We start from the raw sequence: 26,304 nt of genomic DNA, 5'->3' as shown, positions 1-26,304 counted from the left end.
CAACCCCAAAAGACCAGATCTCAATTTTCTATATAGTGCGTCCACTTTTCCAAGTGGCCGGTGATTTGTTCAAATACCTTGCCCAGGAATATGACTGGTGGAAGGGCACATTTAGAACAATGTAAAGTAATAGCTAATGTTTACTGAGAGCTTACTATTGCCAGGCACTATCCTAAGTATTTCAATGTGTGTTTAATTCCCACAACTCAGTGGGATAGGTATTAGTACCCTCCTTTTACAGATGAGCAAACTGAGGCCCAGGGAAATGAAGTAATTTGCTGAGATCAAAATTGCTTAAGATCAAACAGTTAAAAGGGGGCAGTTTGAATTCAGAGCTAGAGCTCCCCTACACACTGTGCCACTTTGCTTTTAACCAGGAAGTCAGCGGAAGGTTCTGTCTATAGACTCTTCTCCCAGAGCCTTTTGACTACACACAACTTAAAAGTTTTCCAAGTTCAAGAAGCTCACTAAATAGCCCCCAAACTGAAAGAACCTCTTGTCATGACAGAGTTGACAGTCCATTGCCTTCTGATCCTCATGGCACTTACTTGGAAGTTAAGACTGCCTTAGGTAAGAAGCACTAATTGTAACCGAGACTACTAAATCATCATCTAAGCTGGATGCCTCAGGACAATAGTGGAAGAAGCCCTTATACGGCTTGGGGCAGTGCAGCCCTCCACAAACCCATCCGGGATGTGTCGTCCTGTTTGCTTCAGCTAGATGGCCCAATGGCGGATGTTTTTAAGCTTTGTGTCACTTTGGCACACTGCAAGTGCGTGGTAGACACGTGGTATAGGCCACCAGTGGTCACACTGCAGTAATGCCTTTATTTGCTACAGCCAACCTGTTGGGCTTAGGAACTAAGTAAAACTTTATAGAATTGTATAATGCAAGGAACATACATCATTCAAAAACTGCCTTGAGCATCTTGCACATCTCTACAAAAGAGCACGGACAACAGGAGAGGGAGTCGAATCGGGTACTGGCAGGGTCTCAGTTTGGGGGAACAGACAAACGGGCTGTTACTCAGGTACAAGCTCTGGGCGAGCACTGGATAAAGGACTCGCGTCTGCTGTCACCTAACACTGGGGTGGGGCGGGCGTCTCCGTTAAGCCAGAAGGCTCCGCCCCCTTGCCTCGGCCTGCACGTGGGGGCGGGCTCCGGTCGGGGCCTGGCTGACGGCACCGCCCAGGCTCCCGCGCCTGCGCAGTGCCGTCCGCCCCGCCTCTCGACCCTCGCCCCCTAGCTCTTCACCCCTGGGGCGGGCCCGAGGGGGACATGGTGCTGTCTGAGCTGGCCGCGCGCCTCAACTGCACCGAGTACAAGAACTGGGTGAAGGCGGGCCACTGCCTGCTGCTGCTGCGCGGCTGCCTGCAGGGCTTCGTCGCCCGCGAGGTACTCGCCTTCCATCGCGGTCTGCTCGCCGCCACCCCCAGCCTGGGCCCCCGCGCCGCCTGCCGCAGCGGCTCACGGTGTAGCCCGCGGGCCCGCCAGGTGAGCCCCTGGCTTTACTCCCACCCCCCGTCCTGGTCCCCGAGCACGGGGTCCGGAGCCCTCCCCGGGGCGGCGCTGACCGCAAAACCTCGGGCTCACTTGCCCAAGACGCCACCCCTCCCTGCCGGGCCCCTTCTCACCGCCGCCCCCTGTAGTTTCAGCCTCAGTGTCAGGTATGCGCGGAGTGGAAACGGGAGATTTTGAAACACCACACCAACAGGAATGGAGACGTCCACTGGGGGAACTGCCAGCCGCGCCGCTGGCCCGTTGATGCCTGGGAGGTGGCCAAGGTAAGGACCTGCTCCGGAGGGTGGCTGACTCACCAGGTAGCTGGTCACCTGGATCCTAGAGCCTCATAAACAGACGCAGAGATAGAGAGAGGAATGAGTGTTTGATCTACGATCTAGTGTCCAGGGGGTTCAGAGCTGTTGTACTGCATCCGATCTAGCTTAGCGATGTAGAAGCTTGCTACTACTAACAAGGCATTTAAGTTTGCTACCCCTGCTTGGAAATCTATTGGAAAGATTTCAACAAGAGACACTGACCCAAGATGTAGAGCGAGCATCATGGGCACAGGCCCAGAGGGAGAAACACATAAGGCAAACGTTCTTGAGTGTAGGCTCCCTGAGTAGCTCATTTTGACTGTAGAGTGCCATCAGGATAGCAGAGGAAGCCAAGGGAAGTTAGAGCTAAAACAGAAAGGACTTCCAAGTGCCCAGGTAAGGCATAAAACTTTGGGGAGGTCAGGTGGAGTGGGCAGCCAGATAGACTGTTAGATCTTGACTTCCCCAATTGGGGAATTTTTTTTTTTTTTTTTTTTTTTTTTATGTTTTCCAGAAGCCCAGTAGCAGGTGGGGCTGGGCAAAGTCACCTTCTAACCCAAATTAACTTTTATAGTCAGTCTACACACTAATTAGCAACAGGCACAGGCTTGGTGCCTGGAAAGCAGGGATCAGAGTCCTAGCTTAACTGCTGTTGTGTTCCCTAACCTCAAAAATGAGGAAGTTGGACTTGATCAGTGGCCACAGACTTGTGGCTATCATGGATCCGTAAACCCACCATATCTACACCTTCTTTCACCTTTTCTTTCTTTCTTTCTTTCTTTCTTTCTTTCTTTCTTTCTTTCTTTCTTTCTTTCTTTCTTTTTTTTGTTGTTGTTGTTGTTGCCACCATAGAATTCCCAACTTTTACTTTTACCTAGAAAAGAAAGAAACTTAAAATTCTGCCCTTTACTGTGACTATCCCTCACCTGTGTGGTCGTTGTTGCTGCTTTCATACCCTTGGAATTCTCTTGAAGCCCATGTCACCTGTTCATGCACCTTTTTGTTGCTGTCACCAACAGACCTTCTAGTCCAACCCAAGTGTTTATTCTCCAACCACATCCTCCTTTTTTCCCTCCTTTCTCTGAACTTGCATGGCCCAACTGCAGCCCTGATGACACCATCATCTGATCATGCTCAGGGGAATAATCTCACAAGGGAGCTGACTGGTTTCACTTTTAGTTCTTAATCATGAGCCCCAGTGGTCTGGCCACATCTCTGTATAGGGCTCCTGTTCCTGGGGACAGTTGTTGCTGCCTTTCCCATGCCACACTCCCATTCCGCCACCTTCGCTCCCGGCTACTGACTTTGCACATTTTTCCTGGAGTTGATACATGCCCACAGATACCTGCTTTATCTTTTTACCAGACCTACAAACCTACCCGTCCCCCCATGTGCACTATCTTTCTTCTGCTACAAAGAAGGAAGGACATTTATCTTCTTACCACCTTGGCCCTCCACTAGTATGTTGAATCATACCCCTTCCCACCTGCCCATGGACTTTCAGGCCTCAGGGATCCACTCTCTCCCCGCCCGAGCTTATTCCCACCACCATACAGATAGCTTTAATACTGTCTTGGTTTATTAAAAAAAAATTTTTTTTTAAAGACCAGATTATTGGGCACCTGGGTGGCTCAATGGTTGAGCATCTGCCTTTGGCTCAGGTCGTGATCCCAGAGTCCTGGGATCAAGTCCTACATGGGGCTCCTCTGGAGGGAGCCTGCTTCTCCCTCTGCCTATGTCTCTGCCTCTCTTTCTGTGTCTCTCATGAATAAATAAATAAATTTTTTAATAAATAATTTTTAAAAGACAATATTAAACATAGGGTTACTACATGACCTAGCAATTCCACTTCTAGATTTGTATTTGATGAAGTGGAAATACACATCCACACAAGACCCTGTGCGTGAGTGTTCATAGCAACACAATTCATGGCAGCCAAAAAGTGGAAACAACACAAATGTCCATCAGCCAATGAATGGATGAGCAAAATGTGCCCTGTCCATACAATGAGATGTTATTTAGCTATAAAAAGGAATGAAGTGGGGGCACCTGGGTGGCTCAGTCGGTTGGGCATTTGACTCTTAATTCTGGCTCAGGTCATGATCTTAGGGTCGTGGGATTGAGCCCGGTATCAGGCTCCACTCTCAGTGTGGAGTCTGCTTGGGATTCTTTCTCCTCCTTCTGCCTCTCCCCTCCTTTCTCTCTCTCTCTCAAATAAATAAAAATAAGTCTTGAAAAAAAAGAATGAAGTACTAATACATGCTAGGACCCAAGTGTCCTTGAAAACATTATACTAAGTGAAAGATGCCAATCATATATTGTATGATTCCATTTATATGAAATGTCCAGAATGGGCAGAAACACAGAGACAAAAAGACGAGTGGTTGCCAAGGCCAGGGGGTAAGAGGGAGATTATAACAGATGTATAGGGCTTCTTTTTAGGGTGCTGAACGTGTTCTAAAATCAACTGGTGATGGTGACACAATCCTGTGAATATACTCAAAACCACTGAAACTGTACATTTTTTTAAGTTGAGGTATAACTGACATATAACATTGTATCAGTTTTACATGTATACCTTAATGGCGTGATAGGAGTAAATATTAAGAAATGATTGCAAAAAAAAAAAAAAAGAAATGATTGCCACATCAGCATACATAGTTAGAAAAAGGTTTTTTTTTTTTCTTGTGATGAGAACTTTTAAGATCTGTTTCAGCAACTTTAAAATATGCAGTATGTATTATTAACTATAGTCACCATGCTGGACATTAGATCCCCATGACTTACGTATTTTATAATTGGAAGTTGGTACCTTTTGACCCCCTTGACCCATTTTTGCCCACTCCCCACCTCTGACAGCCTGTTCTCCATATCTACGAGCTTGGGTTTGGTTTGGTTTGGTTTTTTTAGATTCCACATAGAAGTGAGATCACACAATATTTGTCTTTCTCTGACTTACTTAGCACAATGCCCTCAAGATCCATTCATGTTGTCACAGAGAACCGTACGCTTCAAAGAGTGAATTGTTTGGTATGTGGATTGTACCTCAGTAAAGCCGTTTTAAAAAATAAAACTGCTTGAATATATATTTGGAAAATAAAATTTATTTTTTTTAATTTATTTATTTATGATAGTCACACACACAGAGAGAGAGAAGCAGAGACACAGGCAGAGGGAGAAGCAGGCTCCATGCACCGGGAGCCCGACGTGGGATTCGATCCCGGGTCTCCAGGATCGCGCCCTGGGCCAAAGGCAGGCGCCAAACCGCTGCGCCACCTAGGGATCCCCGGAAAATAAAATTTAAAAAGAAAGAAAAGCTTCCCTTGAGCCATTCCCTCTAGCTCTGTCCCCATTTCTGTATCTGCCTCCCATATGCATACCCTGTGGAGCTTCTCAGAAAGGGTTTTATGCCTGCTCTCTCTTCCCCAGCTGCCCGTAACTCTTCAACCCTTTACAGTGTGGCTTCTGCCCCTGCCAGCCCCCTGCATCGGTCTTGTCTGGCACACGTGACCCTTCAGTTCTCCAGCCCCATCTCTCTTTCCTCAGGGGCATTTTGCATGACTGGCCCCTCTTCTTGAAACACTTGAGGCTTTATGTCATCACTGTCCCCCATGGGTCTCTTGTCTCCCTGGCTCCTCCTCCAAAGCCTCTTTCCAGTCCTCAGCTGGCCTTTCTCAGGCCTCTTCTGTCCCCCTCTTTTCCTCTGGCAGTACTGCCCTGGCCCATGGAGTTCACCACCAAATACTACACTCATGCTATGTATCCCTAATTCGTGCCCCCAGCCCTGCCCTCTCTTCTGAGCTCCAGATGCCCCTATCTAGGATGCTCAACCCCTCTTATTACCGCCTGGGCACTTTGGATTCTCAAGCAGGACTTGCCACCTGGACTGCCCAACCCATTGTAGTGTGGCCACGCCCCAACAGCACCTACCTACAACCACCCTCGCTTCATCTCTCCCACTTACTGCCCCCTTGTTTACAGTTGCAAAATACTTTTGGATTCCTTCTCTCCACCTCCTGCCTGGCCTCTGGCCTCAGCCTCTCACCCAGCCACCTCTGCTGCTCTGGTGGCATCTGGTCACCCCCTGGTTGGTTCTCCACATGGCAGGATATGTAGTCTTTGAGGGGGAATTAGATCATTTTCTAATTTCTAACCCTTGGGAGGCTTCCTGATGTTTTTATTATTTTTTTTTAATTTTTATTTATTTATAATAGTCACAGAGAGAGAGGCAGAGACATAGGCAGAGGGAGCAGCAGGCTCCACGCACCGGGAGCCCGACGTGGGATTCGATCCTGGGTCTCCAGGATCGCGCCCTGGGCCAAAGGCAGCGGCCAAACTGCTGCGCCACCCTGGGATCCCTTCCTGATGTTTTTAGAAGAAACTCTAAACTCCTTTCCAGAGCCAGATCTGGCCCCTGTTTGTTTTTGCAAAACAAAACATCTACTCACTGAAGAGGCAGGAGAGGGTCATGGGAGGCAGTAACACATGTTTCCCACTGCCGTGCATTTGATGTCTAGAACACAGTGGCACTTGGCACCATTTTAAGAAACTCCTTTCAGTGGCAAGGAGGCAGCAGAGCCTCCCTTGTCATCTTCTAGTTCAGAAGAAAGGGAAATAATTACTAGACTAAAGCAAGAATGTGGAAAAGACAAACCCATATTGGTGAGAAAATGCACCTTGTAATGGAAAAGAAAAACTATGCCCGGATTTGAGGCACCTAAGACCCCTATAACTTTGGGATCATCCTCCCAGGAGGAGCTGAAGTAATTTTTCTTACTGCAGTTTCATTGCACTAGTTTGGTTGTAATACATGAGTTAACTTCTATGTTAACATCGCAGCATCCATGGGCGTCTGGATGGCTCAGCCAGTTGGGCCTGTAACTCTTGATTTTGGCTCAGGTCATGATCTCAGGGTCATGGGATCAAACCCCATGTTGGGCTCCGTGTTCAATGCTGAGTCTGCTTGGGATTCTCATTCACCCTCTCCCTCTGCCCCTCCCTCTGTTGGGGTGCTCTAAATAAATAAATAAAAATCTTTAAAAAACAAAAAACATCGGAGCATCCATCGTAGACTTTCAGAGGCTCAGTATGTCAGTGGCTGTTAAGACATGGAAAGAGTAATGCTACTCACTACTTACTGTACCTTTCGATATGGGCCATTCAGTGCATGCAAAGTTATTTTTTTTAATGATTTTATTTATTTGAGAGAGAGCACATGCAATAGGGAGGGGCAGAGGAAGAGGGAGAAGCAGATTCCCCATGAATGGGAAGCCTGACTTGGGGCTCTATCCCAGGACCCCAGGATCATGACCTAAGCTGAAGGTGGACACCCAACCGACCGAGCCACCCAAGCACCCCTACAAAGTTCTTAAGTATGTGAGGCTCCAGCAAGAAGGATTCTACCACTGTCAGGAACGTAGCTGAGACTCTCCTTGGGGTGTGTGGGCCCTGATCACAAGCCCTTTTTGGAATCTCATCATGAGCAGCACTGTAGGAAGCACTGCATTTGCTTGCCTCCTGAGATGTGTTTCTTTTCAAGGGAACAGTTCATTTTATTTGGAGTTCTTACTGCAAGCTGTCTTTCATATGTCATCTTTTCTAGTCACTGGTGAGCTTCTGAGCTTGGTAAAGTTGTTGTATTCAGGTGTAAATCTGGGACTATTTCAGGAAAGAAACATGCCCAAGCCTTGTGGTGATACCATCTTGGTGTCCATGCCTTAAAATCCTACAAAAGGCAAGCTTATGCTAGAACAAGGCCCTTCTGATGTATCGAGTATCTCAAACCCTAAGATTCCATCTGTAACTCCTAAATAGGTCATGCTTGCCTAGTACCATCAACATAATCTACGCCAACATTTATGGCCTATTGGTTTAGCGTGTGCCAGACACCATGCAAGTGGTTCACCTGCATTAACTCATTTAATTCTCACAACGTCCTTCGAGGCTGATGACAACACTTATCCCCTACTTACTGATGAGAAATCTTGAGAGTAAGGGCCGCACAGTTGGCAAGTGGCAGAGCTGGGATGTGAACCCAGCTGTGTCACACTGCAGTGCCCAGGCTCTTAACTTTGTGCTACCATCATACTGAACTTGCTCAAGTCATCTTTATTTTTTTTAAGATTTTATTTATTTGAGAGCAAGAGCGTGCGCACAAGCAGGGGGAGGGGCAGAGGGAGAGGGAGAAGCAGATTCCTCACTGAGCAGGGAGCCCTGTGTAGGGCCTGATCCCAGGACCCTGGTCATGGCCTGAGCCAAAGGAAGACGCTTCACTAACTGAGTCACCCAGGCACCCCTTGCTTAAGTCATCTTTACAGTTCCCACTTGGGAGTAACTATTTTTAAATTTTAAATAACCTTCTCAACAGCTCAGCCACTGAAACTTTGGTGCTTCCTACCCTTGCTGCCTGCTTATACCCCATTGGGAAAGGATGGGAAACCAGTTCTGTTGAGTGTTTAAGTATTTCTGATAGCAGAGGGACAGGCAGAGCAGCCCTTCGGTTACTGCCCTTGGCCAAGGCTTAGCTCTGACACTGGTTCCTGACTTGTGTTTTTGACTCACGAGGCTCAACCTCGAAAACTCAGTAAGAGAATTTCGGTCATCATTCGGGAAACAGGCAGATCACACCTGCCCCACTAGCTCCTGGGGTTGGAGGAGCCTCTGGTATCCACATCCGTTGTGCCTCCCCTGCTGTAGGCCTTCATGCCCCGAGGACTGACGGACAAAACAGGCCCTGAGGAATGTGATGCCGTTGCTCTTTTAAGTCTCATCAACTCCTGCGATCACTTCACAGTTGATCGAAAGAAAGTCACAGAGGTAAGAGCCGTTGGATTTAAAACCATACAGTGAGAGTTAGGCAGGTCGGGGGGACTGTGAAGATGAGACCAGTGGCGGGAGGCCTAGTGGGGATCATGGCATGTGCCCCTTCTGTACGTCGGAGAAGCTGTGTGTGAATATAGGACCCCTTAATTCTCCCTCACTGAAGTTTCCCAGCACCTTGATTTTATACTGTTCGGTGCCAAAATAGATAAACCACAAATTTCTCTTTTCTGGTTTGCCATAAACATAATGTAATCTTCCCCATTAAAAAAAAATAGGAAAGCAGTGTGTCACTCTGTCGTATGCCAGCATTTGAATCCTGTCCTTCTGAATGTCTTCAGCTAGACAGTTGCAAGAGCAAGGTCCACGGAGCTGAAGGAAATAAAAACACTAATGGACCGACAGTGTCAGAATAGATCACGATGCTTGTCATATTTTCTCTGGAGGCTTTAGACTTTATTTCACCAGAGAGCAACTCTTGCACATTTATTACTCTGAGGTTCTTCAAAAAGAGTATGTAGCATACCTGGATGATATATAATATGCAGAGAAACACATGTATATTTCGCTGGCATGCCAGCAGCTGAAAGGACTGAGAATCTTGAGTGATATCAGCAGAGGCAAAAACTGTCCCAGTATAGACCTGACCCCTTTGTGTCTCTTAACTAAAAACGTAGAAGACTTTATGTGAATTACGTATTAATATATGATGAGACATGGGACACCTGGGTAGCTCAGTCAGTTAAGCATCTGACTCTTGATCTCAGCTCAGGTCTTGACCTTGGAGTCGTGAGTTCAAGCCTTGTGATGGGCTCCACACTAGGTGTGGAGCCTACTTAAAAATGTGTGTGTGTGTGTGTGTGTGTGTGTGTGTGTGATAGAATTGTTTGCCAAAATATAGGCAGAAGTTTATTTTCTTTTTTTTTTTAAGATTTTATTTATTTATTCATGAGAGACACAGAGAGAGAGAGAGGCAGAGACATAGGCAGAGGGAGAAGCAGGCTCCATGCAGGGAGCCCAATGTGGGACTCAATCCCAGGACTCTGGGATCATGCCCTGAGCCAAAGGCAGATGCTCAACTGCTGAGCCACCCACGCGTCCCTGATTTTCTTTTCATCAGAGTTTCCACATCAAAACACTCCCTTGGCCCAGCTTCCTGGAGCTCCAACAATATTCAAAAGATTTTCACATTGTCTGCTTCAGCCTTTGGGTGTACCCAGAGCCAGAAAACAATACTCTTGCTCTTTGGCCGGTAGTTTTAAGTTAAGAGATTTGGGGGCTTGTGTAAGAGAGAACCAGCCAGTAACAAGATTTCAAGAGTTAGCAAGAGTTGTAGGCTTGTTTGTGTTTCTCACTCCAATGACTGCCAAGTAGCAGGCAGTCAAACAAACATCCCCTCAAACCCTGATAGCAACTACAGGCCACACTTGTGGGTTTTGTAGTTAACAAATCCTTTCTGGAATTTTCCATTGGAACTACAAAATCTCCGTTTACCCCATTGTTTGACTTTGAAACCTTTTTTTGCCTTTCTGTAGGTGATTAAGTGTCGTAACGAGATCATGCATTCTTCAGAGATGAAAGTGTCTTCTCTGTGGCTTCGAGATTTTCAGATGAAGATCCAAAATTTCCTGAATGAATTCAAGAATATCCCAGAGATTGTGGCAGCGTACACTAGAATAGAACAGGTAAAAATCAGATTTAATGGTTCTGGTATAAAGAACAAAAGTGGGAAAGGCAACTGCATTCACTCATTTAGAATTTGAAGTTTGTTAGATTTAAATGAAATTTTAGAATGTAAGCAGGGGAAAGAAATGTTGATATGAAATCCAGAATTGTTCCAATGCTGAGAAGCTTTTCTCTGGTCACAGGATATTGCTAAAGTGGATCCAGTCAAAGATGTTTAGTTTTAAGTTCTTTGAGCAATCCAGTGAAACATCTTTCCCATTCCATCATACATATTTGTTCGGTAATCCAACAGCTGTTGACATCTGACTGGGCTGTTCACATCCCTGCAGAAGATCAGCGAGATGGCTGTGAATATGAAACAGGAGTTTACCTGAGTGAGAGCCAAGTCAACGAAATAGAAATGGAATTACTAAAGGAAAAACTTCAAGAGGTCTATCTTCAAGCACAAGAACAAGATGTGTTGCCTGAAGAGGTAAAAAAAAAAAAAAAAAAGAAAGCATCCTATACTCTGTGTGAGTAAACAAATCAAAGAAAGGCACCAGGGAGGAAAAGTCGCTCATTTTAACATACTGCCAGCTATGTTTCTGATTTAGAAATCAACCCATTGCCAGAAAGTTTTCTTTTGACACAGACTAGTATTACCTTTACATAAATATTTTCCCTCAGTCAGCGAACATTTGAGTTCCCAAAGTATGCACAGAATGGGACAACATGGTGAGGGCTACAACAAGATTCTGAACAAAAGGCTCTGGGGCTTCTCTGCAGATCAGGGGGGATTGCAAAAAAAAAAAACTTTGCTGAGAAGGTGCCATTGAACCAGGACTAGCGGAATCACACAAGAGTTTGGCAAACTAGCAAGAGCAGAGGGCATCCTGGGCCGAAGGAGCAGCAGTTGCAGACGTATAAAAGAATAGCTTGGACCTGAGCAGTGAGAACGCAAGTATAGGAGTGATGGTCAGATGCGAAGGCAGTCAGGTTAGCTTGAAGCCATATTTTAGAAGGTTTGCTGTGCTGTTGCAAGGGACTTGGGCCTTGTTCCTAAAAAGCAGTGGGGAGCAAACAGATGCTTTCTTTGTTTGTTGGTTGGTTGTTTTCTTTAAAGATTTTATTTATTTGAGAGAGAAAGAGAGCAAGCATGAGTAGGGGGGCAAAGGCAGAGGGAGAAGCAGACCCCCCGCTGAGCAGGGAGTCCAATGTGGGGCTTGATCCCAGGACCCTGTGATCATGACCTGAGCTGAAAGCAGATGCTTAGCTGACTGAGCCACCCAGGCCCCCCCACACAAGTGTTTTTAAGCAGGAAAGAGTAAACTGAATAGATCTAATGTGGCTTTTAGAAAGCTAACTCATGGTCATTGGGGGTTGGAGACAAGCGGGAGGCTGTCACAGCCATGTGAGAGTGGAAAAAAGATAGAAACTGGAGGTGCAGGGGAGGAGCTGGAATCTGGAGGCATTGCTGGGGCAGAGCTGATGGCTCTTAGTGGCTGCTTAGAGTATTTGGAGTGTGACATGGGACTGGAAGAAAGTGGGAAGGGAGGGTTTAAAGGTTTCCAGCTTCGAACAGTGCTGACTGATGATGGTCTTAAGTCCTGCTAGGGAATACAGGACAAATGAATCCTCTTTGTTAGATGCAAGGTATAAAAAAAGTGGGGGGAGGAACAGTAGTAGAATTATATTCTAGTAAACTTCAGACAGATTCCAGTACTTCCTGGATTAGAGTTCTAGATCACCAGGAGATCTTGGACAAATCATTTTACCTCTCCATTCTACCTTGTCCAAGGAAATTAGTTTGCTGGTAACCTCTTTAAACACAGGCGAAGTGTTTCTTTAATACAAAGTGTGTGTTCCATTCATTAAGCCCTGCTCCTCACTGCTCCATAGGCCTTTGTTAATCATTCTGACCTTGACCTAGATGCTTCATTCAACTTAGTGAGCTCCTTTAGCAGAGGGACTGAGAACCCCTGGTTTTTGGATGCTCCCACCCCAGCACACCATAGGCATTGACAGCGATGAAGAATATGGTTAAGTCTTGTATTTTCTAAATCTGTGTGTTTTGTCATACTTTATTTCAAAATATCATTAGAACCAGTCTGAGTTTTGTTTCTGCTGCTTTTGTCAGAAGCAGCCTAGAACAGGAGAAGACAACCAGGGATGGGGTGGGGGGGTCAGACTTAAGGCCCCAGAGGCATCACTAGCTCTGTCTTCTCTCCTCAGGGAGCTGTAGTTATTTTTTCCTATTAGTGTAAGAAACAGCAAAATATATCAGTAGCAGTGCACTCAAGCGAGGAGTCTATGTAAGTTAGGAGCTGGCAGGGAACCTGGCAGGGACCAGGTCCCCTGCTTTGCATGCGAGGCAGCAACCACCAGGAGCGTGCACTGACAGACACCAGGCCATGCAGCTGGGGAGTGAGGGCTGGCCCCGGGGGTCTCAAGGCTCTGTTTCTAGGCCTTTCCACATGTGGCCCTGCAGATCATATATCACCGAGGAGCTAGCAGCTATAAATTTTAAACCCTCATTATCTCTGTTTTATAGACAGGAAATTAGGGTTAGTTGGCTTGTCCTCTGGGTCCCCAAAATCTCTAGGTAGACTTGATAAATTCTCATTCTTCATGCTTTCTGTTCAGTAGAGCATGACATGTCTCTTGATATTTTGATTGATCAAAATGGAAGTTAGGATAGATTGTGATGTTATCTCAAAGAAGTTGAAGGTTGGCTTTCCACAATATGTGAACTTACTGTCTTTTGAAGGTTCTGTACCATATATGGTCATCCGTGTTCTTTAGGGTTAGTTTCCACAAAGTCAGAGGATTTGACAAACCAGATTTCAGTGAATCTAGAATGCCATCGACTGTGAGACGCCATTAATCCAGTCACTTCTAAGAAAGAAACAAACAAAAAAAAAAACCACTGCCAATCTATTGTAAGACACTATCAACGGTAAGGTACCTTCTCATTGGAGATACTAAGATGTGAAAAAACAGGCATCTAGGAATTTAGAAATACTGTGCTTGTATTAGGACCACAGGCTTTTCCAGTGACTGTTTCACAAGACCTGTTTCTGCTGTTCATTAAAACAGTATGGCTACTGTTGGAAAGCCAGGCTGAGAAAAAAATGGTTAATGGTGGTAATTTAGTGTGACAGTTTGCACCAACATATCATGGAGCATGGGATGGCCAGGGACCGTACAGCAGAGAGAGCTCATCATCTCCATTCTGTTCTGTTCAGTTGACAAGCCTCAGTGATATACAGCATTATAAAAAGGAGTTCCCATTAAAATACACTCTGCTTGTATAATTGTGATTGTAAAATGCATTCCGCTTCAGAGCCAAATGGGAGCAGCAGCTGCTCGGGCCCCTTGGGACATGTATGGAGTATGTCCACCATGAGCCCATCTGCAGCAGCAGCCAGCCACCACCCAACCCATAGTGCTCTGTTTGTCTCCAGCAGGTTTAACAATTCAGCTAAAACATGTCAAGTGTAGTAAGTGGCTGAAAAACATGTAAGGAATTTCCACATTCTTTAAAATCATTACTGATTTTTTTTTAAAGATTTTATTTATTTGAGAGAGAGCTAGAGAAAGAGCACAAGTAAGAGATCATGACATGAACTGGGACGCCTGGGTGGCTCAGGGCTCAGCATTTGAGCATCTGCCTTCGGCTCAGGGCATGATCCCGGAGTTCCAGGATCGAGTCCCACATCAGGCTCCCTGTGGGGAGCCTGCTTCTCCCTCTGCCTATGTCTCTGCCTCTCTCTGTCTCTCATGAATAAGTAAATAAAATCTTTAAATTAAAAAAAAAAAAGATCATGATGTGAACCAAAATCAAGAGTCAGCTACCCAGCTGAATGAGCCACCCGGTGCCTCTTATTTTTATATATGTATACAAACGTGCACATATATGTATGTGTATATGTGTGTACATACACATATAGAGATAGATATATGGCTATTTCCTACATATATATATAAAAGGTTTTTTTGTTTGTTTTAAGATTTTTATTTATTTACTCATGAGAGACAGAGAGAGGGAGGCAGAAACATAGGCAGAGGGAGAAGCAGGCCCCCCAGGGAACCTGATGTGGGACTCAATCCTGGGACTCCGGGATCATGCCCTGAGCCAAAGGTAGGCACTCAACCACTGAGCCACCCAGGCATCCCCAAATGTAGGAGATTTTAAAGCAAAAAAGAACTTTTAAAGTTTTCCCCATTTTTATTGAGATATAATTGACATGTAGTATTATATAAATTTATGGTGACATGTAGCATGATGATTTGACTTGTATATATTGTGAAATGATCACCATGGTAAGTTTAGTGAACATCCATCAGCTCATCTAGATACCAAACGAAAGAAACTTTTCCTGGTGAGGTGAATATTAGGATTTACTCTCTTAACTGTCCTATGTATCACACAGCAGTGCGAGCTGTAGTCACCATGTTGTACATTCCATCCCCTAGTACTTATCTATCTTATAACTAAACTTTGTACCTTTTGATCACCTTCTTCCTATTCCCTCTCCTCCCACCCTCTGCCTTTTGGAGCCACACATCTGATCTCTTTTTCTATGAGTCTGTTTGGGGGGCTTTTTTTTTAAGATTCCAGTTATAAATGAGATCATATAGCATTTGTCTTTCCCTGACTTCTTTCACTTATCATAATGCCCTCTAGGTCCGTACATGTTATCACAAATGGTAGGATTTCTTTCTTTTTGATGTCTGAGTAATATCTCCCTTTGTATACATGTACCACATCTTCTTCTTCTTCTTCTTCTTTTTTTTTTTTATACCACATCTTCTTTACCCATTCTTCTATCGATGAACACTTAGGTTGTTTCCATGTCTTAACTATTGTAAATAATGCTTCTTATGAACATGGGAGAGCAAATAATCTCTTCAATGTGGTGTTTTCATTTTCTTCAGATGTGTTCCCAAAAGTGGAGCTGCTGGATCATAGGGTAATTCTATTTTTCATTTTTTGAGGAACCTCCATACTGTTCTCCATACTGGCTACACTAATTTATGTTCCCACCAACAGTTCACAAGGGCTCCCTCTTCTCCACATCCTCTCCAACATTCGTTATCTCTTGTCTTTTTGATGATAGTCATTCTAGCAGGCATGTGGTGAGATCTCATTGTGGTTTTCATTTGCATTACCCTAATGACAAGTGATGTCAGGTACCCTTTCATGTACTTGTTGGCCAATCATACATCTTCTTTGGAAAAATGTTTATTCAGGTCCTTTGTCCATCTTTGTTCCTATTCAGGAAGTTTTTGGCTATTCAGTTGTACGGGTTCAATTTTGGATATTAGCCCTTAAAAGCAAAAAAATTTGAGGAGACAAACAAACCCCCCATTGTATGGCCCAGAGCCAGCTATTGGAAGACACAGGAGCAGAAGCCAGTCTTGGACCTAGTAAGTTTTTCCTCTGAGTTATCAGCCTGCTATAAAGTGATCTAAGCCATGCACTGTATGGTTTCCTCTTGCAGATCTTAAATCAACTGGAAGTGGTGAAAGAATTTCTGAGAAACAATGAGGATCTTCGAAATGGTCTTGTAGAAGATATTCAGAAACTAGAAAGCCTCCATCTCCAGCATCAAAAACCAGATTCAGAGGAACCTGGGGCCCAGGCACCCAAAGAGAAGGCCTGAGGGGAGTTTCCACATATGATGTTAAGTAAGGACAGAATAACCTCAGCACTTTGATGCCTATTCTCTTACACAAGGCCATGATGAACACACAGTTTAGTCTAACCTGAAGTTTCGCTGTGTCCTTACTATTTGAAAGAAAGGGTACTGGACGCCTGGGTGGCTCAGTGGTTGAGCATCTGCCTTTGGCTCAGGGCGTGATCCCAGAGTCCTGGGATCAAGTCCTGCATTGGGCTCCCCACAGGGAGCCTGCTTCTTCCTTTGCCTATGTCTCTGCTTCTCTCTCTCTCTCCCTCTCTCTCTCTCTCTCTCTCTCTCTGTGTGTGTGTGTGTGTGTCTCTCATGAACAAATAAATAAAATCTTAAAAAAATAAAAATAAATGTTTAAAAAAAGAAAGAAAAGAAAGGGCACTGAGCTTTGTGTGATAATTGATGGTTCTCACATCTCTGAAGTGATTTAACATAATCTCCCTGTCAGCTTTATTAGGCCAATATACCTGAAGCCACTGGTCTAGTCTTAAGTAAATCAACTTTGTAACACAATGAAAAAGCATGTGAGCCCTCAAACGATGCCAATGCCGGTAATGCCTAGTTCTTAACAACTTGGTCGTTTCCATAAGAAAAGTTTGTTAAAATAACTGTCTGATGTTCCACGGTTTTCCCTTCAAAGAAAGAAAATTAAATATTTTCTCTGGTTTCAGGTTGCCCTTTGACAGAAACCAGGGGTCTTATGTGAAGGTCAGCACAGTTTCGATATCACCTGTTCTTTTCTGTGCAAAAGGAAAAACTTACCAGAGTACCCCGCCCAAACAAAAAGGAACTTTTGTTGTCTTTTCCTGGACTTTCTTTGACTCTTTGGGAACATTTTTTTTTAATATTCATATGATTGGAAAAAATATTCATAAGGTTGGTGTTGTGTTATCTGTAACCGCCCCCCCCCCAAAAAAAAATGTTAGATACTGCTGTGCCAACACATGCTGTCATCCAAGGGTTTTTTTACTTCGTTTGTTTGTTTTGATTTTTGGTTTGGGGGTTTATTTTACTATTCAGAAGGTGAGATTCTTTTCCAGTCCTGAACTTAAAGCTGTTTTACACAGTAAAGTTCATGTTTGGCCAGGCCTGCGTGAAGGGTCACATCGAGTTCTCTGCTCACTGGCACGCAAGCCCTTTCCCTACACCCCTTCCTGAGAGTCTCGTTTCTGAGGATGCCCAAGGAATGGGCTGTGATATAAATGTTGTGATATAAACCCTTCCTTTTTGGAAGAAGGCAAGAAAACAAATCACCTAAAAGGCCATTTCCCAGCCATTTCTAATTAGTATAGAACTACTGCTCCCCATTTCTGGTAGCCCCAGGGCAGTAGAGCAAGGAGGTGGGCCCAAGGCTGGTCAGGGGGTAGTGGAGAACACAGGGACTTGACTGACCAAAGCAGGCAGAGGGCCTGAGCCAGCATCACAGATGGGGACACCAGGGACAGCTGTGTGATTGCTGGCTTGTTCCTGGTACTCCTGGGAAAAGTTAGCTCCTGTGGCAATCACAGCTCTTTCTGTTCCATTATATCTGGAACACCGAGCACAGGCCCTAGCCCTCGTGTGCTCCATGATTATCTGTTGACTAAAGGATCCACCGACAATTTATCCTTACATGTGAGTGTTACTGTTAACTAAGCCTGGTCCTTTGTTATGAGATTTAAGGATGAAATATCACCACTCTTAGGGAATTTCAAAGTTATCATTTTCTTTCCACAAAGTGACAAACTCATTTGTAACTTCTGTTGCTTTATTGTATCCACTTCTTTGTCTTGTTGGTTTCCTAAACTGCAAAACCACCACCCAGTTGTATGCAGTGGTCCATGGGATCAGCCTCCCCATCCCCTATATCTGCTCCTTTTCAAAGCCAGTGCTACTTAGCTGGGCCATGTCACCTCTGGACCTTGGGGGCAGAATTGTCCCCTGCCCCACCGCCTGGAGGAAGTGCTTCCACTCCAGGCCTAAAGGAAGCCATCCTTCTTTGCTTGCTCAGCTGCCCATCAAGGATGTAATCTGTAGACAATGGGCAGAGGGTACGATATATTTGGTATATTTTTACATTACAATGCATATATATAATGCTGTAAACTCTGGATGAATGCAAATATGCCTATAACTGTTTGGTCTTGAATCATACATTTTCTTTGTCCCTTCATTTCATACAGTTCCTTTAGAAGATGTCAGTAGTGGGGATCCCTGGGTGGCTTAGGGGATCCCTGGGTGGCTCAGCGGTTGAGCGCCTGCCTTCAGCCCAGGGCATGATCCTGGAGTCCTGGGATTGAATCCCACGTCAGGCTCCCTGCATGGAGCCTGCTTCTCTCTCTCTCTCTCTCTCCCTCTCTCTCTCTCTCTCTCTGTCTCTCATGAATAAATAAATAAAATCTAAAAAAAAAAAAAGATGTCAATAGTGAAGTAAATCATCTCACAACTCTGCCCAAACTAAGAAATTTGCTAAAACTTTTCCTAGATGGACCTTACATCTAGAAGTTGGGATCAAATTAAATCCTGATTCACTAACCAAGTTAAGACCTGATTTCTAACTTGAGGGACTTGGGGTTATGAATACTTTCATTTCATACTCCTTGTATCCAGTTAGCTCTTACCTTTCTCTCCAACATCTATCAATTACCGGTCATGGCCAGGCACTGAAATGGATGCAGATGTGAGGGTTTATAAGGTGTGGGTGATGGTATACATGCCATCTCTGGATTTACTGTCTGTTCTGATAAAGATACTGCTCAGAAAACATCAGAGTGGCAACATTTAATTCCATTGAAATGGAAGAAAGGAAAGACGTGCCCAGAGAGTGTGTACAGGAACATCAGACTGTGGGCCTCTTCTCTCCAGACCTGGGCACGCAGCACAGGTTGTACACAAAAGGGTGCTCACAGCAGCATTGGCAGCCCGCCATCAAGAGATGACTAGTTAGGGTTGCCTGGGTGGCTCAGTGGTTTAGCGTCTGCCTTTGGCTCAGGGTGTGATCCTGGGGTCCGGGGATCGAGTCCTGCATCAGGCTCCCTGCATGGACCCTGCTTCTCCCTCTGCCTATGTCTCTGCCTCTCTCTGTGTCTCTCATGAAGAAATAAATAAAATCTTTAAAAATAAATAAATAAAATGAAATGTTAAAAAAAAGAGAGATGATTGGGTAAATCCCAGCACATTCATGCTACAGAGCATTATGCTGTTGTTAGAATAATATAGTAATGCCACAATGCAGTAGTATAGAATGATCTCTAAAACACGCTTAACAGAAGAGCAGAACGTTTAATAATGCGTAGCATGCTGTAAAACTATTTGTATTTTTCAATAAAAGGTCTGGAAAGCTGTGTGCCTTTCTCAAGCTTCTTTGCTGTGTACCACTGTGAAAGGAATTGGGATTGAGGGGGTTGGTTAGAAGAAATCTGGCTTTTCTGTTTTTGGCTTAGTCCCATATGAAATCTGTTCAACAAACATTGTGCCACTGGTGTTTTGAAAGTTTTTAATTACAGCTTTCTCATTTCAAGATAATCAAGAGATGTGAACAGTATAAAATCAAACTGCAAGGCTCATGTGTCACATTTCCTGGAATATGTCATAGCTTCCATTTTCGTGGGGGTCAGCTCCACTTCTGGGGGCACTTTTGAGGTGGCAGGGTCTGGAGAGGCCCAGGAAGATGGTCTCCTTTCCACACAGGGCCGTTTTGTCTCTGAGTGCCTGCTTTTCATCCAGTAATATGATTTATTCTCTCCGCCTCTCCCCACCACACAATTTTTTTCTCTAATAAAGGAATTAGAGGAGAAAAATCGTTTCAGCATTATGGTTGCAAAAGTAAGGCAGTTCTTTGGATTTTAGCCTGTGCTTTGCCAGGGAACTCAGAGGGCCCAAGGAGAAGGACACTACTTACTAAACTCAGTATAAAACAAATTCTGGGTAGTAACAAAAGTGTGTTAATAACAAAAACTTTGGGAAAAATGCCAATCCAGACAATATTATTGGCTTCATAAAGTAGTGGAAGAGATCTGTAGACAGGTTAAATTGTGAAGGCCAGAAAGGATTGTGTTTGAGAGTTTTGGGAGATTATGAAGTGATTATTACCCTAATGATTTGAAAGGCTCATTTTAAAGTATTAATCACTTATATGGCTTTAAACATGAATATCCTAGGCAACAAAGGTTGGACCTCTTGGGTGGGCATACTACAAATTAGATCCTGTAACTGAAACATTGCCTTAGAGTTGGAGGCATTGGAATTTTTTGGATTTTTTTTCTCTCATCATTTTGCCCTCTAAATTATAAATGTAGAATGATATGAAATTATCAGCAGGGATTATTACCTACCTTTCCTTTACCAGGATAATTAGAAATCTACCTGCCTTTGATTGAAATATACTCAAATTACAAAATACATGTTGTAAGACAGATCTAAAAATATATTAATTTCTACTCACATTGTAGTGAAGGGAAATATTCCTTTCAAGTTTTATTTATTTTTTAATTTTATGTATTTATTCATGAGAGGCGCAGAGAGAGAGGCAGAGACACAGGCAGAGGGAGAAGCAGGCTCCATGCAAGGAGCCCTACGTGGGACTCAATCCAGGATCACGGCCTGGGCTGAAGGCAGCGCTAAACCACTAAGCCATCCGGGCTGCCCCCTTTCAAGTTTTAATAAAAATCTTGATAAAAGGTTATGATTCATCTCAAAACTTTAAGAACTGGTTTTGATTATTATATTATAGTCTGAACTATCTAAAATACTAAAGCACTATCTTCCAGAGACTTCTTTCCTACTTCTCAAATCCATGCTCCATGGTATATGCATGTTAGTTATGCCCACAAAACTGTAAACTGAACATTTTGTGACGTCTTTTGGGGAAGGTGGGCAATGACCTGACATGCATTATTACTTTCTACTGAGTTTTCAGAAAGGCATGAGAATTTTTATTTCAGAACCATATGTGATAGCCAGCCTCCAAGATGCCCCCCCAAAGATCCCTGCCCCCCGGTATTCCCACCCTTGTATTTTCCTCCCACAATGTACTGGGGTTGGTTCATGTGGTCAATAGGACACAGCTGAACTGATGGTATGTCACTTCCCAGATGATGCTATAGAAGACTGTGGCTTCCATCTTGGGCTTTCTCTTGGAACACTTCGAGGGAAGCCCTGCCCTGAGCAGCCCCGTGGCCCCCATGCCAAGGAACTGAAACCTGCAAACGACTGTGTGAGTGATCTTGAAAATGGATCCACCAGATCCAGGCAAGTCCAGAGACTACAGCCCCAGCAGACAGCGAAGATGCTGAGGCAGAAGAACCCAGATAGGCCATTCCCAGATTCCTGACCCTCAGAAATTGTGTGAGATAGTATTTGTTGTTTTATACTGTTTTGAGGTAATTTGTCACACGGGAATTGATAACTAACACACAATAGTTTACCAGGGTTTTTCTCCCCCATCTGCAGATTGTGAAATGCAGAAACTGCCTACAGAGTGAACTACTGCCTAGATGCCACAGAAGATAAAGGGGAACCTTCCAGAGTTCCCCTAATGTTGTGCCTGTCTTATCTAAGATCTGATGTCTTCAGAACCCTTCAAAGAATTATGTTCAATATCTTTGGATTTGAAAACTTTCTTTTTAAGGATTTATTTTAGAGAGAGTGAGCAGGGAGGGGCAGAGGGAGAGGGAGAGAGAAACTTCAGCAGTCTCCTCACTGAGATCAGAGCTGACAGGAACTCCATCTCAAGACCCTGAAATCACGACCTGAATTGAAACCAAGAGTCAGATGCTCAATCCACTGCGCCACCCAGGGGCCCCTCTCTGCATTTGAATTTTTTTTTTTTATACATAGGAATTTATTTTGCACTGCTGTAACAATTTTATTATAGACCAAGGGAGAGAAAAAAAAGGATCCATCACACTGAGTAAATTACTAAAGCTTTTCTACTTATTTTTTTAAAGATTTATTTATTCATAAGAGACACAGAGAGAGAGGCAGAGACACAGGCAGAGGGAGAAGCAGGCTCCATGCAGGGAGCCCGACGTGGGACTCGATCCCGGGACTCCAGGATCACATCTTAAGCCAAAGGCAGACGCTCAACTGCTGAGCCACCCAGGCATCCCCCTTTTTTTTTTTTTTCCTTTTCTACTTTAGACGAGATTTTCCATCTGGTAGATTTATTGTCATATCCCCTTCAAAACAGAGAAGATGCTTACCATATTTTAAAGATTATAGGTTGCCAAAAAAAATAAAGATTATAGGTTGCCACTGAAAGAAAAAATTTACACAGTTACTGTACACCAAGGTTGAAGTACTGTCCTGCATGGAAAATATACTTAGAAATCATGTGAATAAAAGCCAAAGAAAACATTATTGTGTTAAGGAAAGATTAAAGTCCTCATAATGTACCATCTAAATATGGACATTCATTCTTCTTGGAGTCACTTAGGTGTAGGGAGATCTTGCTTCTGCCCATTTCACTCATTATACTGTGTCTCTACCCAACAATATTCATTAAAGCAAACAGATCCTTTTCTGAGAGGTCTTTTTTTTTTTTTTCTGAGGAGGTCTTAAAGAAATTGTGGACACATAAGCAAACTTTTGGCATTAAAACAGGTTAACACATACATAGCCTTTAGTAATGTATATTAAGCATATTTTCTTGGACTAGTCACTAGTTTCTTGGACTAGTGAACATCTTGTTAAAAATGTCAAAAATTTTAAAATTCAGTGTCCAAGCAATTCTTAACAATGCTTCTGTAGCTTTGAGCTCTAAACAGTATAGAATTTATGCAACTGCTTTAAAGAATTCAAGCTTGGTTACACCCAAGCAGGTTAAACTGTATATATGGAAAGTAAATGATAAGTAGAGAATTAAAAGAGGCCTTCTTGTTTTCTTATAGCCTTGAAAATTGACAAACTCTTTGAGGACAGTTCTAGAATATTAAACGTTAGGTCACCACAGATGTTGGGACACTTAACCATACAAGCAGATTTAAAATACTCAAGATGACTTTGTAGTGTTTAGTACAGTTCAGTTCCTAGGTAAGGCGCGAGACAATATTTAATCACATCAATTGACCTAGAAAACAAATGCAAATAGATATGAATACAATCTCCAAAATCTTTTTAAGTGAACATTAACCATTTATTCAAAGTTATACAACAATTCGAAGGATTAAAGCCTTGTGACATAAAGCCATTTCGAATAGTTTCAGGTCTCAGCTGAGCAAGGGAGAGTGAGAGGAAGTGAGAAGCCGAATTTGGGCAGCGAGACAGTAAAAAGGGTGGACTCAACAGCAGCCTCCCCCGCCCTGCTGTCCTCCGTGATGGTCTACATGTATGGCATTAGTAGCAGCAGCGTGCTGAAGGCCAATTTTAACACCATTTGCCTCGTTGTTAATGTCAAGGACTCCTTCTTGGATTTTCTCATAGATTTCTTTTGCTGTATTAATAAATGCCTCTTCTACATTGGAGGCAGTCTTAGCAGAAGTTTCCATGAAGATAAGTCCATGTTCTCGTGCAAAAGCTTCCCCTTCCTCTTTGTTTACTTCCCTTCTAGATTCTAAATCACTTTTATTGCCAATAAGCATAATGACCATGTTGGAATTGGAATAATGGCGGGCATCTTCCAACCAGGTTGTCAAGTGGTTGAATGTATCTCTCCTTGTGATATCATACACTAGTAACGCCCCTGCCGCGCCTCTGTAATATGACCTCGTGATGGAACGAAAGGACTCTTGCCCTGCCGTATCCCATATCTGAAGTTTTATTCGTTTCCCATCGATAGTTATCATTCGAGCGCCAAACTCTACACCGATAGTCAGGTCATGCACTGGCTGAAACCTCTTGTCCGTAAACTGCAGCAATAAGCATGATTTACCAACACCCGTGTCGCCGATGATGATGTACTTGAAGAGATAGGCGTAGGCCATGGCGTTCGGTGTCTGGGCACACGGCTCCTCCTCCGGCCCCGGCTCCTCCTCCTTCTCGGAGCTCCTCACCTTGGCGCCGCTCTCAGCCTGGAAACACCAGGCCCCGCCCACCGCAGCCGTCGCCGTCAGCCGCCGGGAGTCAGGGGCCGACCGAGCTCAGTCGAAAAATCTGCATTTAAAATCTTTAACAAAAGTAGAGTTTAAGTGCTCTTCCCCCCGTACACCACCCTGGAACTTCCCACATCCTCCAGAGGCAGGAGATCTGAGGTCAAACCCTACAGTGTAGCCTCTGTGGCAGGAACAATGGCCTTACACCCACAGCCCCGCCCTTCCCTTTCCCCACCTCATTCAACCTGACTTAAGTCCTTAGCACCCACAGGATAACCAGGGGGACACTGTGGCCTAAAACTGTTGACCACTGACCCTCACCCCCAACCCTAACTAGCTTTCAACACAGGGTCATAGGCTTACCCGTTTTACGGACTGCCATTTCCTCCTTTTTTAGGCATGAAGAAGAAAGGCAGCGATGGTGATTTCGTCGTTTTAATTTTCTATTTATCTAGAATTCAGAGTTCGGGGCAACTGACTTCAGAGTTGTTTATCCTGTTTCCATGGTAATTATAATCGCTCTCCAATCACCAAGAGATTCTAGGTTCTCTTAAAAAGTACTTTTGAGGGCAGCCCGGGTGGCTCAACGGTTTAGCGCCTCCTTCAGCCCAGGGGGTGATCCTGGAAACCTGGGATCGAGTCCCACGTGGGGCTCCCTCCATGGAGCCTGCTTCTCCCTCTGCCCCTCTGTGTCTCTCATAAATAAATAAAATTTTTTTTTTAAAAAAAGTACTTTTGAAAAGTCTAACCTGTATTTCACTGAATTCGTTTAAACCCCTCCGAGGTACTTCCCTCAGTAGAAATAGCTCCCGACTTATTTTTCCCGTAAAGAGATTGTCTATACCAAGTTTTCAAAATCATGTGACACTAAGCACCATTATTTGGTTTGGAGGCCCGAAACAAGTAAAGAAACAAGTAATGAAACGCGATCTCAGGGGCATTTTCATTCAGTTTTCCTCCCCTGTAAAAACTAACCCTCGAGGTGCCGGTCCTGTGAAGAGGAAAACCAGCCAATCTACCCTCACCTAAATAAGTTTCTTTCCAGATGACGAAATAAACAACACTGTACACCTTCAGTTCTGTGCTATTTTCTATTTCTTAATAAGCAAACTGCAGGTTTAAATCAGAGTCGCACTGTTTGTTTTTGTTTTTTATTAGACTCAAAACCAAACTTCATTGGTCTTTTCTTCAGGGAGGACAACAGGTCAGGGCTTGCAAACTGCCGATATTTGATGGGCCTTCCCAGCCAGATTTCAGGGACCACAGGTTGGGGCTGGCGGCGGGCTGTCTAGCAGAAGTCATCATCCTCAAAGTTGCTAACAGCCATAGGGTCGCTGGTGAGACCGGCGGTGGCGGCCGCAGAGGCCGCAGCAGCCCCCACGGCGTCCCCGCCGTACTGGTGAATTAGGTAGCGGCTCACCTGCACACTCTGCACCACCACGTTGGTGCTATGGCACGCCAGCAGCAGCAAGTTTCGAGGCTGTACACGGTAGGCGAAACGCATGAATGCCATTGAGTAGAAGATGAGTGCTGTCGTCATAGGGCCACTGATTATGGTAGGCGATGCGTTCATGTCCTTAATGGCGGCCAGTGGTAGGCCCCAGTTGGCCAGGGGACCCCAGAAGTGTGTGCTGGTCACGTAGTCCCGGAACTCCTTGGTCTTCATATAGTCTCTCGCCCTCTGCCACAGTCCTGCCACCATCGCCATGATCGCTCAGCTGTGGGAGTGACAACAAAATAACAGGCAGCCTATGATGACGTGGGACGCCGGGCCTACCCCGCGCAGCGTGGGCCCACCCGCCCTTGGCTTCCCGCCTTCGCACCTTCGCGCGGTTGCCATAAAGCGCTCCACACAGCGTGTGCGGCTGTCGTTGCGTGCCTGTGGGCGCGGGAGGTGTAAGCACTCCCCCACACCATCGCGTGACTGCCGTAAAGTGCATCGGACAGGCACGTACTGCTGTCAGGTAAGCCTCTGGGCGAGAGGCATGGCCTCGCCGTCACGCTTGAGCAGGGCTGCGGTAAAGTGTGCAGAGCCTGAGTGCTCTCCTGTGTGCGTACGTCTGTTTCTCTAGCAAAAGTGAAGCCGCAGCCTCGTCTTTCACTCGCCGTTGTGCTGAGACCACCGTAAGACTCTCAGGGCCCCATGCACCACCAGGGAGGTGAGCGTCCAGCTATGTGTTTCTCCTTAACTATCCAAAGGGAAATTTGCTTGTTTTGCCCAGTCTGTGGACTATGTTGACTAGATGTTGATAGGAAATCCTACAACCAGGTCCACAATGTTATACAGTTATACAGTTTTCC

General features: G+C 44.7%; 3 protein-coding genes across 4 annotated transcripts; 1 reads left to right on the top strand and 2 right to left on the bottom strand.

Annotated features, from left to right (window-relative positions):
- Window positions 1-1,220: 1,220 nt before the first annotated feature.
- Window positions 1,221-19,317, top strand: CUNHXorf38 (chromosome unknown CXorf38 homolog). 2 transcript variants are annotated; one of them, XM_055339042.1, is made up of 7 exons: window positions 1,221-1,494; window positions 1,650-1,784; window positions 8,514-8,633; window positions 10,172-10,321; window positions 10,615-10,794; window positions 15,806-15,992; window positions 16,666-19,317. In XM_055339042.1, exons 1-6 carry the CDS (start codon window positions 1,279-1,281, stop codon window positions 15,965-15,967), a joined length of 963 nt encoding a protein of 320 aa, XP_055195017.1. In that variant the 5' UTR covers window positions 1,221-1,278; the 3' UTR covers window positions 15,968-15,992; window positions 16,666-19,317. The 2 variants fall into 2 exon arrangements, with proteins under 2 accessions (XP_055195017.1, XP_055195016.1); XM_055339041.1 differs by having other exon boundaries at window positions 15,806-19,317.
- Window positions 19,318-23,214: 3,897 nt separating this feature from the next.
- On the bottom strand, window positions 23,215-23,935 carry LOC129518515 (ras-related protein Rab-2A-like). The gene has a single exon (XM_055338659.1). The coding sequence runs from the start codon at window positions 23,893-23,895 to the stop codon at window positions 23,254-23,256; it is 642 nt and encodes a 213-aa protein (XP_055194634.1). The 5' UTR covers window positions 23,896-23,935; the 3' UTR covers window positions 23,215-23,253.
- Window positions 23,936-25,291: 1,356 nt separating this feature from the next.
- On the bottom strand, window positions 25,292-25,711 carry MPC1L (mitochondrial pyruvate carrier 1 like). The gene has a single exon (XM_055338012.1). The coding sequence runs from the start codon at window positions 25,709-25,711 to the stop codon at window positions 25,292-25,294; it is 420 nt and encodes a 139-aa protein (XP_055193987.1).
- Window positions 25,712-26,304: the final 593 nt, after the last annotated feature.

Source organism: Nyctereutes procyonoides, unplaced genomic scaffold (genome assembly GCF_905146905.1).
Source record: "Nyctereutes procyonoides isolate TBG_1078 unplaced genomic scaffold, NYPRO_anot_genome, whole genome shotgun sequence".
Lineage (NCBI taxonomy): Eukaryota > Metazoa > Chordata > Mammalia > Carnivora > Canidae > Nyctereutes > Nyctereutes procyonoides.
This window is presented reverse-complemented; position numbering and strand designations above follow the sequence as displayed.